The sequence below is a fragment of the Physella acuta genome, unplaced genomic scaffold (assembly GCF_028476545.2).
Source record: "Physella acuta isolate Inbredline_101_S28 unplaced genomic scaffold, ASM2847654v3 ptg001864l, whole genome shotgun sequence".
NCBI classification, from domain to species: Eukaryota; Metazoa; Mollusca; class Gastropoda; family Physidae; genus Physella; species Physella acuta.
This window is the reverse complement of record NW_026733370.1, coordinates 38,550-58,085: the sequence shown is the minus strand read 5'-3', so window position 1 is coordinate 58,085 and position 19,536 is coordinate 38,550. Positions and strand designations below refer to the sequence as shown.

At 37.7% G+C, this 19,536-nt stretch overlaps 2 protein-coding genes across 2 annotated transcripts; both read right to left on the bottom strand.

The window, feature by feature from the left end:
* Window positions 1-4,731: 4,731 nt before the first annotated feature.
* Window positions 4,732-9,158, bottom strand: LOC131930896 (uncharacterized). Its single transcript, XM_059287558.1, has 4 exons — window positions 9,119-9,158; window positions 8,253-8,444; window positions 6,391-6,537; window positions 4,732-4,977 (listed from the first exon to the last, which is right to left on the bottom strand). The coding sequence occupies exons 2-4, from the start codon at window positions 8,415-8,417 to the stop codon at window positions 4,765-4,767; spliced, it is 525 nt and encodes a 174-aa protein (XP_059143541.1). The 5' UTR covers window positions 8,418-8,444; window positions 9,119-9,158; the 3' UTR covers window positions 4,732-4,764.
* A 3,924-nt stretch (window positions 9,159-13,082) lies between these two features.
* On the bottom strand, window positions 13,083-17,716 carry LOC131930887 (perivitellin-2 67 kDa subunit-like). Its single transcript, XM_059287551.1, has 3 exons — window positions 17,651-17,716; window positions 16,304-16,578; window positions 13,083-14,665 (listed from the first exon to the last, which is right to left on the bottom strand). The coding sequence occupies exons 2-3, from the start codon at window positions 16,544-16,546 to the stop codon at window positions 13,181-13,183; spliced, it is 1,728 nt and encodes a 575-aa protein (XP_059143534.1). The 5' UTR covers window positions 16,547-16,578; window positions 17,651-17,716; the 3' UTR covers window positions 13,083-13,180.
* Between the last annotated feature and the right edge of the window lie 1,820 nt (window positions 17,717-19,536).

Genomic DNA, 19,536 nt, shown 5'->3' with positions numbered 1-19,536 from the left:
GACGTATTGTTCGAACAGTTGTAGTCATAATAAAAATGTAAATTAGAATACTACAAGCAGAAATTACATGCCTGTCGGAAAATAGCAACCACTATTTTCTAGGCAAGCAGGCGCAATGTCTCGCTAGCTTATTGCAAAAATATTTACTCTTTTAACTTAAGGCGGCGGAACCCGTTTCACGTAAATTAAAGGCCTATATATTTTTAATGTTAAACTGTTTAGAAAAAAAATAATTTATAAATTAGTTATTTCTCAAAACGCTATGTTCTTTACTACACGTTGAACGATATTAGTGACAAAGCAAAGAAATAACTAAATAGCTAAACATCCGACATATTTAAAATAACATAGGCTATTCGAAAAAATAAAACCAAATTAGATCGTATATACATTTTTAATCAACGCAACACAATACTAAATGCTATAAAAGACTTAAATGATTTCGTTAAAACACGGTAGTTCAATGGTATTTATGTTGATTTTAAAAGAAAATTATTTGTATTAGTTTTGGCCGTGAAAATTGTATACATCTCATAGCATACGCCTTGATTAGTAGATCTAAATCAAATCTGAATGAAATAGTTCATATATATATATATATATATATATATATATATATATATATATATATAAAGCAAAATGGTCGGGTGCCCGATCGGGCATTACCATGAGCTGCCATGAGACAATAGAACACGAGAGCCGGTGCCGGTCGGCCACAATGTCCAGGAAGAGGGGTCAAAACTGACCTCGACTGACCGGCGCCTTATATGAAATATTTATCGAAAACAATGTACCATGTAGGAATTTCTTCATAACTCCTGAGGCCGTAGACCGACACTCGGGGCTAGCTAAAAAACTTTGGAAGTGACCGTACCGAATTTCCTCTATATAAATTTTGTTATTTTGGCGAAGAACGATGACTATATTCAAAACAATATTTAGGAATTTTGGCTCTGTACATCTGGCTCAGTTTTTCCATATATAAACATTGTTGCTTTGGTGAAAAACGATGACTATTGTCAAGATAATGTTAAGGAACGTTGGCTCTATACATCTGGCTCATTTTTGCATAAACCTGGGTAAATGAATCGGCCTTATGGATAAACTATCGGTCAGCCTCTGCTCGCACGGCGTGGGCTAAAAAGTGACCTCGAGTGAAATTCTCCTTATATGAGCTTTATATAAGAAAAAAAACGTTTGCCGAACGACCCCCCTTGCTATTTTGTGAGGTCGTAGAAAAACGCCAAGGGATGTCAGAAAAAAACAACCCGCCATACCTGGAAAAAATCGATTAAGTGGTCAAATCTGACCAGTTGTATAATCAATTACATTTATGTACATCTGGCCAATTTCTTGCATGCACCTCGATAGATTGCTAAGCGGTATGGAAAAGGTATCGTGCTAAAAATGACCGCGATGGAAATTCTCCTTAGAAGAGCTATATATATATATATATATATATATATATATATATATATATATATATATATATATATATATATATATATATATATATATATATATATATATACAATGCGAACAATCCCCATGATATTTTGTAAGGTCGTTAACCGACCCTGGAGGGTAACAAAAAAACATTATGTTCGTTGATGTGTCCAGATGCCGTTTTTTCTTATATAAGCATTGCAAACTGTAAACAAAGACTACACCATTTTTAAATTTTCGAGTGAGGTAACTTTCTAAAATAAATATTTTTCAAACACTTTTATAGTTTTTTAAACACAAACAGAAAATAACGAAAAAAACATTTATTTGAGTACGATTTTTGTTAAAAATTAATGTGTGTATCCTAATTAAATAGTCAAAATTTATTTTAAAAGTTAATGTAATATAAATTATGAGTTATACTACTCAGAGAACCTCTGTAGTTCCAAATAACTTTTGAGCAATGAATTGCGAACATTACAAAATTTCTCAAAATAGTATTACTGTTTAAACTTAATTAAGCACTCCACATATCTACCAATTACTGATTAATTAAACATTCAAATTTTCAAATGTTTTTGAAAACCTAAGCGAAGCAAGGCAGTATGCATATTTTCTTCATATTCTAAAATTGGAAATTGACGCCATTAGTGTTCTGTAATTTCCTTAGTTTATACATGTGGCATGTGACATCATTGTTTATTGCGTTCTTATTACAACAAACACTTTTCCGGTTGCATAGTCAAAAATGTGTTTCTACATTAATTTATGCCTATATTTTTTTTTCCTCTTTAAATAAAATGTAGTTTATACTTTTTAAAACATCCAACATACTATTTCCAATAAAAGTCCGTATACTGAACATACTGATCTCATAGCCTGAGGACAGAAACAGTGGGAGAGAGAGATAGATTGATAGAGAGCGAGAGAGAGAGAAGTGCGCACACAGGCTTATTTATGTTAGGATAATACTGTAAGTGGTAATTAGAATACCGCACAATTAAAACACAAGTTTCAAATGCAGCTCATCCCATAACACACACAATGTCACGTGGTAATAACTACCATTCATCATATGGTATTTAATATATTTATTTACCAAGGGGTGACAACTGATAATAAGAAAATTATTATTAAAATCATTGCCTACCCTTATCCATGAATAACGTACCAGTATTAATCCTAACGAGCCGACCCGCAGCGTATCATACGCCGCTATTTACACTATTTAGTTGTTTTATTTTCTACTTTTCAGTAATTCATAATTTGTAAATTCGACAGTACCAATGCTGCTATTGAAAATATTTGCTTTAAAACACTAACCCCCCCCCCCCCCTTTCCCCTAACCACGACCCTACACCCCCCCCCCGTGAAAGCAGCCTCCTGTAAACATTTAGAGTGAACACAGCTCACCAGACAATGTGGGGGTGGGGTGGGGGTGGTAGTGATAGTGATAGAGAGAAAGAGAGGGGACTGCAAGGAGGCGCTTGCAGCTTGTTTTCTAACGGCTCCCAGAAGAGAATTATATATATAGATGATTATAACATCATTCCATGACCCTTAATGTGGTTGTTAGATTAGTTCAGCTACGGACAGCCCTGTTCAATCCTTGATGTCATTCATCCAATGTCGTTTTTTTTTCTTCTCCCTTCTTCTTCCTCATGGCACAGTGCCTTAAAATATTCTTTGAGCGTGGTAGGCCGTTTTATCTTGTGATATTCTCATACCCAGTGGCGTCGCTAGCGCTAGGTCGGGTGTCACCCGGTGCGAAACTTCGTGGTGTCATCCCCCCACCCCCCGGAACAAAGTATATATGTATGTGTATGTGTGTCTCGGTCTACATAGGCCTATAATTCAAAATGTATGCTACATACGCATACATGTATGAGCTTCAATCACTGCAGTCGTAATAGTAACGATGTTTATCTATAGTCTGTTAATAATACAGTTGGATGTAACATTGTTTTCTTTATAGTTAATACGTTTACGTCATGGTGCCCCCCCCCCCCCCCTCTTGAAATAATTGTCGATTGGTATTTATAAACTTTAATTAATCACTACTGGATTAAAGGCATTTTTCTTCTGTACATTTTCCAATTTCTTTTAGCATTGGTGTCATCCCCCTAAATGGTGTCACCCGGTGCGATCTGCACCCCCGCCCCGACCTTGCTACGCCTCTGCTCATACCAACTTAATTTTCTTGTTTTTTTAAACGGACTTCTTTATATGTTATAAGATCTCTCTAAGAGATCCCTAGGAATCTGCGTTAACATCCCATATCCAGGGCCTGGAGTGGATTCTTCTCTAAAGGTCTGCGTTGCGGGTCCATGCCACGCATGCGTACAAATAGACGGACACTACAGGTGACTGCATGAGTTTAATTTTTGTACCATTAGAAGTGTTAATGTGGTTAACCATGTTTCTTAGTTAATTGCTTGCTGTTGTTGTTGTTTGAGCGCATCTTGCAAGTATTTTTGCTTCATTTCTTTGTCCGTTGTAGCCTAATCTGTTCATCTCTTAGTTCCTCTTCTTCTCTTCTTCGTCTTCGTTCTTAATTTTTAGTGTTGGAAGGGATCGAGCCTTATTTGCCTGAGGGTTTGAACTCGAAACTTTTTTAATAACCGTGAGCTTTTAACGACACGACCACGCCTCCATCACAATTAAGGATACGTGTCAACGTATTTCAGCCTGCTTTTCTTTATGTATTTGTTACCATAGCCTTTGTCTAACCAAGAACAAACTACAAAGCAGCAGTTGTTTGATTTTGACGTTGTCTCTCCTAGAAGAGTGGCTGTCCTCAGCTAATGAACTCGAGACTTTTCGGTTTAGCAACCATGGGTTTTACCGACTCGAACACGCCGACCCCCTCTTAGTTTCTCAAATTCGCATATTTTTTAGATTGAGTCTATCCTTATTACAGCTAAACTTAATAAACAAACGACATACACGGAAAAGCTGTCTACGTCACAATATATATTTATAAGTTAAAACTAAAGTTTCCTTTTAAGACATAACGATATGTAGGGCAGTTGACGTAGAATTCAAATGTTTCTTGACCTCGGCATTTATATAATGAGAAAGTATGCCTAGTCACCTTTATTTTCATAACTTGATTCATGTACTCATAAGACCCGGGTGTACTTAGACACGTAGCATACTCATGAGTCCAGACCAATATCCGAGCTTTAGACATTCGTGCCCAGTCTCTACCACTAAACTACCCCGTCCGTAAATAGAGACAAAAATAATACAATTAAGGACGTGAATGATTAAATATAAAATGTATAAGTTAAATAGGGTTTATTTAATTTCAACATTTTACACTTCCGGTTTCTTTGCGCATCCCTGTGTTGACGTCACCAGGTCCGTCATGGTACCCAGGACGACCAGAGCGTCTTGGATGCTGTTGACCTTCTGCACCAACTGCTGGTCACACTTTGTGGTCTCACCCTGACCCGCGTCTCTAACGTTGTACCATCTGGTGTGGTTCTGTCTCCATCCCTTCCAGCCACTGAATTTCGTCCTATTGAACTGTAACAGAAAAAAAACAATAACATTAAATTGATATATTTTAACAAGCTTCTATTTAACTTGCTTCCTTTGTCTTAATCCTGTCTATCTGCCTGTCTAGATCGAAACGGGAGAGAGATATTTTAGACATTTCTAGCCGATCAATTTCTTTAAAATTAGGCACTTGGGTCAGGACCCAATGACAATGCAATATGACATTATATATGACTTAATTGGATATCTAATATTTTTTTAAATTTCTAATTAGTAGGCAGACTTATCCAACTATCCCGCATTATACTTAAGCAATTATATTTTTAAATACTGAAAATCAAATGCAGAACTGTTTTCCCTTAAACTGTTTTTAATATTCTTATATAACACTACGGGGAACGCAACTCAGAATATAGACATGATTTTTTAAATACATTTTTAATTACGGAAACTTTTAAAAATAGAATAGTATATGGAAGAACAAATAATTGCGCATCTGACAAGCTGCTAACAATAATAGTGTGGAAAATTAATACTTTATAAATTCAGATGCGTTTTTTTTTTTGAAAAATTGGAAATAGCGTAAAGTACTACTTACGATAGACGAAAATTACATAAAATTAGTCAGAAGACAGATAATTAGATCTTTTACTTATATTTGAAATTTCGATTAGCTATCTTAAACAGTACTCAAGTTATAGGAATTTGAAAAAAAAACAACTGGAATTAGTTCCTTTTCTGGTTACCGGATATTGCTGAGCAGTCAGTTATACACACACACACACACACACACACACACACACACACACACACACACACACACACACACACACACACACATATATATATATATATATATATATATATATATATATATATATATATATATATATATATATATATATATATAATTTCCATAACCTAGCTGTAACGGTACTCAAGTTATCGTGTTAACAGAAACACATACACACCTACACACACACACACACGGACAGAATTGCAAAGCCCAGTTTTTCTGACACAATAACTCGTAAAACGCCGAAAGTTTGATAAATTTGACTTAAATTTTTTGCCCGATTAAAATAAGTCCCCGTATGTGATGAAGTAATGAGAAGTATAAAGGTGAAAATTTCATGTGATTTTTGTGTACAATTAGAACACTTCTCTATATTATGTATACGAAAAAGTAAAATCGCATTTTAATAAATCGATAAAAAACGTTTTAATAACAAGTTTTTGGTAATAATGCACTAAAAAGTAGAAAATAAATAATCCTCTTTAAACATATAAGATGTTAATTTAAAACGTACGTACACACTTATCGTCATTATGCATGGTGTCTTAAGAAAATAATCATTGATAACCGTAAGGTAATCTTTCGCCCATAATCAGACATGAACCTGATAATTGGCTGATATTCCTGTACAGGTACAAACTCACCTGGAAGTTTTCCAGAGAATGCCTCTTGCCATTACCAAGAACAGCACCAACTGCTAAATTAATCAGAGGTTCTTTGACGTTGTTCCAAGTGTTTTTCCACCAGCCTCGTTTTGATCTAGCGGTGACGTCAGGGCTAGGCTTGAACGCCTGAGATTGTGAGAGTACAACTACTAGCACGTTTATTATTTATGCTACTATCTGAAGCATTTCAGTAGGTAAAAAGAAATAAACCGGGAGTAATCTCCCATAAACTTTCTCGAATATTCTTATATGAAACAACAGGGAATGGCAGCTCAGGATATAGACATGTTTTATAATCCATTTTAAATACTTAACTTTTTAAAATAGAATAAAATCACGTAGAAAAAAGAATTGCACACCAAGTGAACGCCAAATAAAAGGTGTATAATAGTGTGGAATATTATTAGTACTTTATAAATTCACAAGCGTTTTTTGATAAATCGGAAATAGTTAAAGATTTTTTACTCCCGGTCAGCGGAATGTACTCAAAATTTGACAGACGGCAGATAATTAGATCTTTTACTTACATATGAAATGTGAAATCGCTCAAAAGTTGATACGGATCTACGATTTTGATAAAATACGTATATATGAAATTACATCAACCTAGCTGTAACGGTACTCAAGTTATCTTGTTTACAGACACACACACACACACACACATCCACACAAACACACAGACATACGGACAAGATTGCAACACTATGTTTTTCTGACTCAGGGAGCTGTAAAACGTGGAGATTTGCAAAAATCTCGATTTTTTTTTTTTGCATCATTACAAGACTTTCTCCATACTTCGTATATACGAGAAAGTAAATATATACAATATCAGCAGACGACTGTGGCGTCATTAGGTCTCATGAATTCATTTACGGTAATTCAGACTCTCGCATATCAACCACTACAAACGAACAATCCTGAGTTAGGTACCCATCAGAGCTGAGTGGACTCAGCGACGTTTTACGGAATTAAACCCGGATTTGAAAGCGATACTTCCGGGTTAGCAGCTTAGCACTCTACTCCTTAGACTACACATTCCAGTATAATTATAATATGCAATAATCAATTTATCACCATTCGCATTCAAAATCGTGTCCTAGTGTGTTTAAAAGATGTATATGCATTTAAGGCAAAATAATGTACACGATGCAGACTTTCTCAGCAAATCCCTTTCATATTTTCACATGTTGCGGTATGATACTCCGCTGTATGACGCATACCTTTTTATTCGCAATGACAGTTTGTTTTTATTTTGAAAAACATCTTGTTAAACACAATTAAAATTCTGTATTTTATTCAGTGTCTTTTCAAATATTATGTAAGTTTATTCCAATACTATATTTCTTACAGTGGCGTAGCGAGGTCGGGTGTCACCCGGTGCGGCACTTAATGGTGTCATCCCCCAGAGGCGTAGCGACCCTTCCAGGGGACAACAAACTTTCAAGTTTTCGATTTGCCTCCCCCCTCAAACTTTCATTTGCACCCCCCCCCCTCAAGTTTTTCTCTATATATTTTGCTATTTTTTGCCTTGGTGTCACCCCCCTAAATGGTGTCACCCGGTGCGGTCCGCATCCCCCCCCCCTCGCTACGCCCCTGATTTGTTATAGTAGATCTAAATTAAATTTTAACTGTTTTTTACAATGTATTTTTGTGATCAAAGACCCTCTGCTGAGCAAACACCAGTTGTCAAAGCCCCTATGGTCAAAGCCCCTCTGTGATCAAACCACCTATGGTCAAAACCCCTATGGTCAAGGCACCCGTTGTCAAAGTTCCGCGCACTGCGAAAATGTAATGTATGTTAAGTGTGAACATTTGTTGTTAGTTGTTAAAGAATGTTGTACCTTGCATACGGTATCAGCAGCATCAGCAACATTCGATAGAATTTCTTGACTGACAGCCTCTTCCAAATCACCCTCTGTAGGCTCTGTGGGGTCAGTGTCCTGAGCCAGGGTAGCCGACAGGGCTACAAGAACGACAGCAGCAAGTAAAAGGGCTCTCATTGTCATTGATAGTCAGACAGTACCCTACACAATCTGGGGATAAAGGATGCCTCGTGAAATTATTAAATTACAAAACTAGATAGGATTTGCAAATAGGGCTGGTAAGTAGGTCACTAACCAGTTCTTCGGCTCAGTAAAACCTGCATGAGCAATAGAACTGGTTGGTGATCTACTTACCAGCCCTTATAGGGCTTAGTACTATAAAAGAGGGTTTAAAATTAAATCATGAAAAAAGTCAACGTCCAGATTGACTTATTTGTAATAGCAGTAGTAAGCCCTATATTATTTAAGAATATTTTAAAACAAGATGTCGCTGCTCTGTAGGCCTACATCTATCTTCTATTGTTTCTGTCCTTGAACGAAGAGTTCTTATGCTTAAACAAGACAAACACAAACACACACACACACACACACACACACACACACACACACACACACACACACACACACACACACTAGTCGTCTTGCGAACGGTTTTGTCTAGTAGTCCAGTAATAAAGTGTGACATATAAAATTAAATGTAATGTTTCCTCCCCTGTTTCGAAATGCAGTAAAATCACAAAAAGGCCTGAAGTTGTTTATCATCTTTTTTTTTTTAAATGGGGGGGCGGGGGTTGAAAGGCGTCAGGCGAGAAAAAAATAACCGTTTCTTGGGCACGTAGTAACCTGCAAAGATTTAACGATACAGAAGGTACGAAATAACTTACCAAATAATCAAAAGCAGGGTCGCAGTGGACCAGATACTGAGCTGCATGTTTTTCCCGAATATTTATACAACAACCAGTGTGAGAAAACATAATGATAGTCGTGACAGAAACGCTTTTTTAAAATACACTGTTTTTTCTACACCTGTTGCGACATGCTGAAATGTATCCGTCGGTTTGGGGGCCAGGCAATTATTGGGTGGTGGTCAAATGACCGGTAGGTGATATTTCTGTGATATAAGTCTCCGGGGTCAATCAAATGGTTAATTGTCTTGTTTCTGATTCCGACAGGCTGTGAGGGAGAGGTACTTGAGTACGTTACAGCTATGTTGATGAAATTTCATATATAAGTATTATATCAAAATCGTATATCCGTATAAACTTTTAGCGTTTCGATAACCGGAAGTGGAACTTTTTTAATAGCCTATAACTTGAGTACTATTTTTGATAGATAAATGAAATTCCACATGTAAGTAAAAGATCAAATTCTTTGCCTTCTATAACATTTTGAGTAATTTCTGTTGACCGGAAGTAGTAATTTTCGCTTTTTCCGATTTCTCCGATTTATAAGGTACTACTAATATTTCGCACTATTATACACATTTTACTTGGCGTTCACTTGGTGTGCAATTCTTTTTTTTTGCGAGACTTTTACGAGACTTCTATTTTTAAATGTTTAAGTATTTAAAATGGATTAAAAATCATGTCTATATCCCGATTTGCCATCCCCTGTTTCATATAAGAATATTCGAGAAAGTTTAGGGGAGATCACTCCCGTTTATTTGTATTCATCTTGATTTGTATAAAAAAATTCATTAAATATTAATTTTATGGTTTTATGTATTCGCTGCCCTAGAACCAGACTGCTCTAACTCCACTTTTAAAACTGTTCACAACAAGGCTTTAAATATGTTATTACTTTGAACATTTAAATTTAATAAATTGGTTTGAAATAATGGCAAGATATATGGTCACAAAATATTTCGCTATGATGCCTTGGTGGATTTATATGGCAACTGTATATACATCTCGAAAACAATCTACTTAGAACAGTCTAGTTCTAGAAATGAGATACTATACACTCTAAACATGTATATATTTTAAGTTTAATGATTAATTTTAAAAGTTTTGTTTTAAATATTTCTGCGAAAGAAGAGATAGTCTTGTCAGCACTTAGTTCAGCCACCTTTAATTTCGCTAATAATAGTTAGGTATCCGTACGATCTGGGTGGGCTTAAACCCAAATTCGAACTCGAGACTTTTGGGTTAGCAGTCTAGCGCTCAGTGGCGGAACTAGAAAACAAAGGCCACCCCGCAAAAAAAAATTCTGGGCCCCCCCACACACATATATATATATATATATATATATATATATATATATATATATATATATATATATATATATATATTAAGGTCGGCTGTGGGCCCCTAAACTGTCTGCCCCCCTCCCCCCCCCCCCCCCCCCCCCCCGCATTGCGGGATCTGGTGGCACTGTAGTTCCGCCCCTGCTAGCGCTCTACTTCTAAGCCACGCCTTAGTAAACATGAACATTATACATGAATGTTCACGGACTTAAGTCATCGAGATACTCACGAACGTTATGTATCTAAACTTAGGTATCTTTATGTATCTAACCTAACCCACTTCCCTTTAAAATACACGATTGTCATGAGAAAATTTTTTAAAAATATATTTTCTTTAGTTTACGCTTAAGCTGAAAATGCAACATTCAATTAATTAGGATTGTATCTAAATTTGAAAATTCTTTTAGGGATTCTAAATTTTTATTCCACGAAAAACAAACAACCCCGCACTATTTAGAAAACAAGATCTAAACATTTTGAGACCGTTCCTCCCACAACCTTCACAATGTCACGTGAAAATAACCACCAAACGACATCTGGTAATAAAAATATTTTTTTTCAAAGGGAGACAACAGATAAAATACAAATGATTAAAGAATTGTCTACCTTTACCAATGTGTATCACTGAATCCAAATATCTTACTTTTGCCCTAGCCTGGGTTTAATCAATAGCATTGCACACATCATCTGGTTAACCAAAAATAAAATGACATGTTCCACTAACTGACGTGACATGTTCCATCAACTGACGTGACATGTTCCACTAACTGACGTGACATGTTCCATCAACTGACGTGACATGTTCCACCAACTGACGTGACATGTTCCACCCACCGATGTGACATGTTCCACCAACTGACGTGACATGTTCCACCAACTGACGTGACATGTTCCACCCACCGATGTGACATGTTCCACCAGCTGACGTGACATGTGCCACAAACTGACGTGACATGTCTAGTTACATCTAGAATTGCTATACCTAGATTAGCTTTACTGTGCAACCCATATTGTATCAAAGTGTGTTTAATGCTGTTTATAGCCTACATCTAAAAATAAATTTAAGTAGACGAAGCAGACTTTCTGAGCAAATAGAGCAAACGTTTATTTTGGTATTAATCTTTTTTCAAATAATCACATTATGTTGCCTTTCTCAGTGACGAAACCGGTATGTCCTTCTATTCACAATGAAAATGTAATGTTATTGTGAAATATATTTTGTTAAGTCTATTAAAATACTGTATCTATCTGTTATGGCTATTCAAATGTTGAACATGTCCAATGTTTATTACAATACTATTTAATACTATATATAATGTTAAGTGTGAGAAATCAAATCTTTTATGCTTCTAAGTGTAGAGAAATGTTGTATGCTGTTAAGTTAAAAAAAAAACAAATCTTGTATGTTGATAAGCGTAAAAAGCATTTTTATACCTTGCAAACTGTGTCAGCAGTATCAGCAACATTCGCCAGAATTTCTTGACTGATAGCTTCTTCCAAGTCGCCCTCTGACAAACTTTCAATTTGCCCCTCCCCATATATATTTTTGTTATAATTCAAAACTGCAGCTAAAATAAGCTTTTAATTTTTTTTCCAACCCATTTTGGCGCCCCGTAGGTTGGCGCCCGGGGACATATGTACGAACCCCCCCCCCCCCCCTTCCCCCCGTCACTACGCCTCTGCTGTAAGCTCTGTGGTGTCAGTTATCTGAGCCCTGAGAGTCGACAGGGCTACACGTATGATAACAGCAAGTATCATCGTAGATGATAGTCACACAGTTTCAAACCAGAGGCGTAGCGACCCCACCCGGCGCCAGGGGAAAAACTTTCAATTTGCCCCCCCCCCCCCATATAAGTTTTATTTAAGTAATTCAAAACTGCAGCTAAAATGAGCTTTAATTTTTTTTTCAACCCATTTTCAACCCGGCCGTGGTCACTCAAATATTTGAACTCTAGTGGCGCTGGGTAGATTACACATTACGAAACTCTACAGGCTAATGTGACACGCCAGGCGCATGGGTGGAACTATGTGAAGACAAAGTAGAGGGCTCCAAGATCGAACTGGAGTCTTTTAGATAAACTAAAGACCGCAGGGATGTCTTATGAGACTGCAAAAATTTACGGCAGGTACCTGACAAAAAGGAAGGTTATGGAACCCCCCCCCCCCCCTCCGAAGAAAGTCTACCGCCCTCCCCCCCCCCCCCAGCCCCTGAATATTTCAAGTTCCCCCCCCCCCCCCCGGAGAAAAAAGTCTGGAAGAAACACTGTTGGCAAAGAAATAACTGTAGTTGAAGATAGATATGAACAATGAGACTGGATAGAGTATTTTTGAACTCCAATAATGTGCTCTCCTGCTGAAAACTACTGTTAGATCAAGTGTCTGATATTTGCAACAAGTTTTAATCATTTGTTTCGAAAAGTTCGTAAAGTTCTGACTGAAAAATCTTTGCGCATTACACGTTTTTGCTTCTCTAGAATGTATCATATTTTGTTTTTAACTGGGCGACCCATCAGGAACCCCTGTTATACGTAATAAGTTCCCATTTAGTTAAAACTGGCATAATTCAAGTAAAAAACAAGCAATTCTTCAGTAAAATAAAACTTTATTGCAATGAATGACCTCTCACAGTAAGACATTAACATTTGCACTCAAGCTTGTTACTGTGTTGTTGTATACACTGACATGTCAGAATCAATGCCTGCTACTCACCAGTAGCCGTTGATAACCCCCAGCTCATCTTGCAGCCTCCCCACCTGTTGTCCGTGTAATCGAGGTAGTAGACGGTCCACTCATTAGCCACAGCACACTGCACGCTTGGCGCACCCCCACCGCATTGCCCAGCGTCACCGTCAGCCTCCCATTTGTAACACATATGCACAGCTTTCATCCAATAAGGAACGTTGTCGGGGACCTGGAGCATCCATCGCATTCTGCACCCGCCATTACGACTGCCTGTGTCGTCAAAATACGGAGGTGTGTAGTTGTTGATGTTGGAGCAAAAAGTCTGGCCTCCATCACCGCCGCATTGCCAGATATCGTTCTCAGCGTACCACTGGAAGCAAATTTTAACATTGTTGAACCAAGCTGGGTAGTTGGCGGATAGAATCGCCCACTGCAGCTTGCAGCCGCCCCACCTCCAGTCGGTGTAGTCGTAGTACCACGGCGTCATAAAATTGGCCATGGCACAGCGGTAGTTTCCCCAGTCTCCCCCTGAACATTGGAAATGATCGCTTGTTTCCTTCCAGTACATGCACAGTTTCGTGTTGGCAGCAAACCATTTGGGCACGTTGATATATTCTTCTAAGTCTCTGGCTAAAGCATCAACCTCGCTGTCGATGATTTGCTGTTTACTCTGCAATGCCGCGACGCGGTCGCGAAGCCCGTTGATGACGGAGTTTTCAGCTTTCGCTCTGGCTCCATAAATGAGAGATTGTAATTCTCCAATATAGGCTCTTAACAAATGGTTCTTCACAGCTCGTATCATGGATGATTTCTTTGTCTCGTCTTGAATGAGGTCGCTAATGGGCTTCAGTTTACCTGAAAAAAGCCACGGGTCACCCTCAACCGTCGGTTGCCATTTAGTTAGGCCTTCGCTGCTGAGGATGTTGGTGTCGCCTCCGTAGTACTTGATCGTTGTCTTAGTACTTGATGTAAATTTTTCGTCTACATTCCCAGTAGAAGACGTGGCCGCGACGCTCACGGAAACCATTTTCATGTACGCGGCTTTTGCATTAGCTTCAATCTCGCTTTCAGTTTTGCTCATAAAGTAGTCCTTCGCCGTCTCAAAAACCATTCGGATAAATCCGCCGAAATTAGCCGAGGTAAAATAATGTGTGCCATAAGTATCAATAAACTTATTGTAAGCGTTAGGGTTGCTTTCATATGTTCCGGTCAGGGTGGTGTCTATATACGCTTGAGCAAAGCTATCCAACCCTAATTTTTCTGGCGGGTTCACGTCTGCGCGGGTTGCCGAAGAGAAAGCCGTGACCTCAGAGATGTACCTGGATGTGTTGGTGATAGAGTTCTGCAACTTTTTATAGCTGACGCTGGCAGAGAATGAGTACTTTCCCGTGTCCACTTCTAGACCGACGCTGCTGCCCATAGAATTTCTGATGGCGCTGTATGACGAGTATGTGTGGGCGTCAGATGAGAGCCAGCCTCCAGGTACAGATGTCATTTGCCACACCTGCAAGGTACGTTGTAAAATACATACAGGTAAATAGGTGTAAAAGTAAAGTTCCATTTTCAAACCTGGCGGTCTATAGGGCAAGTGAAGTAGAATTCACTTGTTTCTGTAATTTAAGTATATGAAGAGATAGTGTGGTCAGCATTATGCCAAGTCGCCTTTACTTTCTCTAACATAAGTAAGTTACCCATCAGAGTTGGGTGGACTCAGGGACGGTCTACTGACTTGAACCCGAATTCGAACTCGAAACTTACGGGTTAGCAGTCCAGCTCTCTACCGCTAGATTACACAGTCCAACATAAATAGGTATAGGAACTTAAAATCAGATGGTACAATACATACATATAAATAAGTATACAAACATACGGAAGATGGTACAAAACATTACACAGCAATACGTGTTGAAATTTAACTATATCTAACATATATGGGCAGAGGCGTAGCGACCCTTCCCGGCGCCCGGGGACAAACTTTCAATTTGGCGCCCCCCTCGGGAGCAAATTTTCAATTATATGCTCAAAACTTTAAAAAAGCAGCTAAAATAACATTTTAATTTGTTTTTACACCCATTTTGGCGCCCCCTAAGGTCGGCGCCCGGGGACATATGTACCCCCCCTGCCCCCCATCGCTACGCCTCTGTATATGGGTTGTTTTTCGATTTACCTTTATGCCTTTCCCCAATCCGTACACCGCGATCAAAAGAGGGGCGAAGTTTATACAACTATACGTTTGGGCATACGGCAGCTCTGCGTACATTCTAAATTTTACTTTGATGAAGCATATCATCTGCTTTTTACACATGAATCAATCTAGATTGATTAAACTTCTGTTTTTTGTTTACTTTCTTGTTTACGAAGTATAGAGGAAGTATTGTAATCGTGAAATTTTTTTTTAACAAATCTCGAGGTTTGTATACCTCCCTGAATTGGAAAAACATAGTTTTGCAATTTTGTCCGTGTGTCTGTGTGTGTGTGTGTGTGTGTGTATGTATGTACCTAACAGTAACAGTACTCAAGGTATCGTGTAAAAGCGTGCCCAAAAGATAGATGGATAAACAGATAGATACACAGACAGACAGACAGCGAAACTATTATTATAGATTCTATTCCATTTTAAAAAGCTTAAGTAATTAAAAATGGATTAAATATCATGTCTATGTCCTGAGTTACCGTTCCCGTAGTGCTATATAAGAATGTTCGAGAAAGTTTAGTGGAGATCACTCCTGTTTCTTTTTTCTACGCGATTTTATTCTATTTTAAAAAGTTTAAGAAGTTGAAAATTGATTTAAAATCAGGTCTATATCCCGAAATGCATCGCCCGTAATGTTATATAAGAATTTTCGAGAAAGTTTAGGGGAGATCACTCCCGGTTTATTAAGAATTGCAACAACAAAAAATAACTTCAAATATAATATTCTTGCTAATTTCTAATGAAACCAGAATTTCTTCCAGGCATCTTTTCCGAACAAAACTGAATTTATATAAAAATATATACTTTTAACAGTTTCCGTCCGCCCGGAAATTTTAGTCCGCCCCCCCCCCCCCCCCAAAAAAAATGTCAAGTGCCCCCCGGAGAAAGAAATCTAGAAGAAACACTGAATAAAACGCCATTGCAAATAACAATGTGTACACCACCAACCTGGTCAGGTAGCTCATACACGATGCCCTTAACACTCTTGTACTGCTTTCCCAGATCGCAGGTGAAGGGTATGATAGGGCTCATCACTCCGTCGTTGCCAACAACGTCGATGGGGAGCAGGTCCAATTTTGAACAGTCGACACCTCGGTTCATTTTGGACAGGCCAGGAGGTAAATTGGTGCATGGTTTTGCATCTGTCAGTGACCCGGCCACTGCCAATAGCAGGGGTAGCAGATGATACATTCTTTTAACTCTTTGAAGATACAAAAACAAAACTGCAAAAAACAAAATGCATTGTCGTCAAAGTAGAACGTATCTTGAAAGTTTGAACGGAATCGCGCATTAGAAGTAAGTCAAAATGAAGTTACAAGATTTGCCGAAATCCTCAAACGAATTAACGGACGTAGTGACCTAAGTAAAATTTTGTAAAAAGAAGTGCTTGTCTCGCTTTATTATGTACCAAATACCTAAAGGTCTACTTATATTTAAGAAGCATCAAATGCTTTTCTTTTTATTAATTTTAAAGTAGTAAATTGTTAGTTATTTAAAGAATTTTATTTTCTTCTTTTTAGATCATAGCGTATAAAAGCTTGTTATTAAAACGTTTTTGACTAATATTGTTTTGATTAATTTAGCTTTTCAATACTTCCAAAAAATTAATACAACAGAATAACATGACTAAAAATAATCGCGCTCTAAATGAAGGAAAATAACGTGGGCATAATAGCTTGGATAATGAGTACTTTATATGCGAAGCTTTGATAATTCTTTAAAAATTATTTCATCACAAATCTTTTTATGTCGCTTGCATTGTCATATTGTCTTGACCTACGTGTCAAGTTGGAAAGGAATCGTTTCGGTAGAAGTGGTCTAAATTTCGCACTCCAGTTTTAGACCAATCACAAAGCAAGCACGACAGACGGACAGTAAAAATGAAGTGAAATACACGCTTATAAAAATACTAAAGTCCTAGACTTGATAAACAACATTTTCAAGTTAATTCAACGTTGCTGAACTGGGAAAAAATAGAATCATTCTGTTAATATGATAATTCTGTTAGTAGCAACACGAAAGCTTTCGTGTAAAACACAGAAATGAATAAAAACAGTATGTGACGTTTTCTGTTGATAAAACTAACTATACACTCTGCATCATTTTGCGTTGTTTATATCATACGTTAAAGCGCATTCCAAGACATTTCAACTAATGTAACATACAATCCGCAAAATTTTAAATTAAAACAAATCAATTTTGCTTTTCATACAAAGTAAATTACTAAAACTATTACGTGCATTATTTTGTAAAAGAAACATAAAAACAATATTTAATTTAAAATATTATATTCACCTATTTGATTTTACAACCACTATATCGGTAGTGTAAAACCCCGAAGTCGATGAGAAATGAACCACTAATCACTTCTTATATAGGCATGCATGGTGAATTAAACAGAAATTTACGTATCTTAATATATTATCATGTGGGTCTGTCGGCTAACATAGGATGAAAAAGTAAATCGTTAGCCGAAAACATAATTACAATGCAATTAGCCCAGTTAATCTAAATTTAATGAGAAAGACAAAAGAATAGTAGACAAAGACAAAACCTAAAACATAAATGCAGACAAAGATTTAGACGCACATACAGACACAGACCAGGAGTAGGTCTAAAGTAGAGGCAGACGTAGTCATAAAAGTAGACATTTACAAGGATAAAGACAAACACTTCTCAATTACCTTACAAATACAGATAGATAGACAGATAAACGGATGAACGGATGGGCGGACGGACGAATGGAAGTATGGATGTATGACGGAACGATGGATTGATTGATGGAGAGATGGACGGATGGATGGATAGAGAGAAAGACGGATGGACGGGTGGATGGATGAATGGATGAATGGAAGAAATTTTTTCGCAAAAATCTCCTCGTGTGTATTCCTGTCAAATCCCCAAAGTTTTATGGCACGCTGGTGAACTGAGTAGAACCGCAATCAAATTGTTTTAAAAATATACAGTATATAGAGAAGAATCGAATCGCGCCCTGCCGGGGCGCCACCCATGCGATTTTTAGTATTCTCAACAGGAGTATTCACAAAACCGTTCAGAAATTTCATGTCCATCGGATGAAAGGTGAAATGTGTAGTAATGCATAAAAGACAAACAAGCACACAAACACACACACATACCTTGATATATATATATATATATATATATATATATATATATATATATATATATATATATATATATATATATATATATATATATATATATATATATGTGTGTGTGTGTGTGTGTGTGTGTGTCTAGGGTTTACTCTCATTTCTCCACACATTGAAACGGCCTTGAATAAGTATGTTTAAGAAACTTTTGAACACAACAAATGTTTTCAATTCATATGCAAATTAACAGTCTGGGTTTTGTCAGTGACCGTCCAACCGATTCTAAATTTGCTATTCTAACTATGGAGTTCAAAAGATTTAAATGGGACATTAAAAAGCGAACAGTAATTTATGTTGGAACACAACACAACAGAAATGGAAACGTTGCACTGTTTCATCGCAGATGGGACACAACTCTGCTGCTCTGAATCACGATCTGCCGTGTCTGTCCTGTACAGATCATCCTATGCTGGCGACAGTGCGATATGGATATATTTTAGCGCGGGGTGGTTTTTCCTCATATTCAGCGTTACGTTTTAGTGTGATTCTGATTTTTTAAAAAAACGATTTACATAGCTTTCCTCCATAATTTTTATTAACTCTGGCTTTGACATCTACTACAAACTGTCGTGACATCTACAACCAACTGGCGTGACATCTAACTGGCGTGACACCTAACTGGCGTGACATCTAACTGGCGTGACATCAACCACCAACTGGCGTGACGTCTAGCACCAACTGGCGTGACATCTACCACCAACTAGCTTGACATCTACCACCAACTGGCGTGACATCTTGCACCCACTAGCGTGACATCTATCACCAACTGGCGTGACACTTATAACAACTGGCGTGACATCTACCACCAACTGGCGTGACATCTACCACCAACTGGCATGACATCTACCACCAACTGGTGACATCTACCACCAACTGGCGTGACATCTACCACCAACTGACGTGACATCTACCACCAACTGGCGTGACATCTACCACCAACTGACGTGACATCTACCACCAACTGACGTGACATCTACCACCAACTGGCGTGACATCTACCTCCAACTG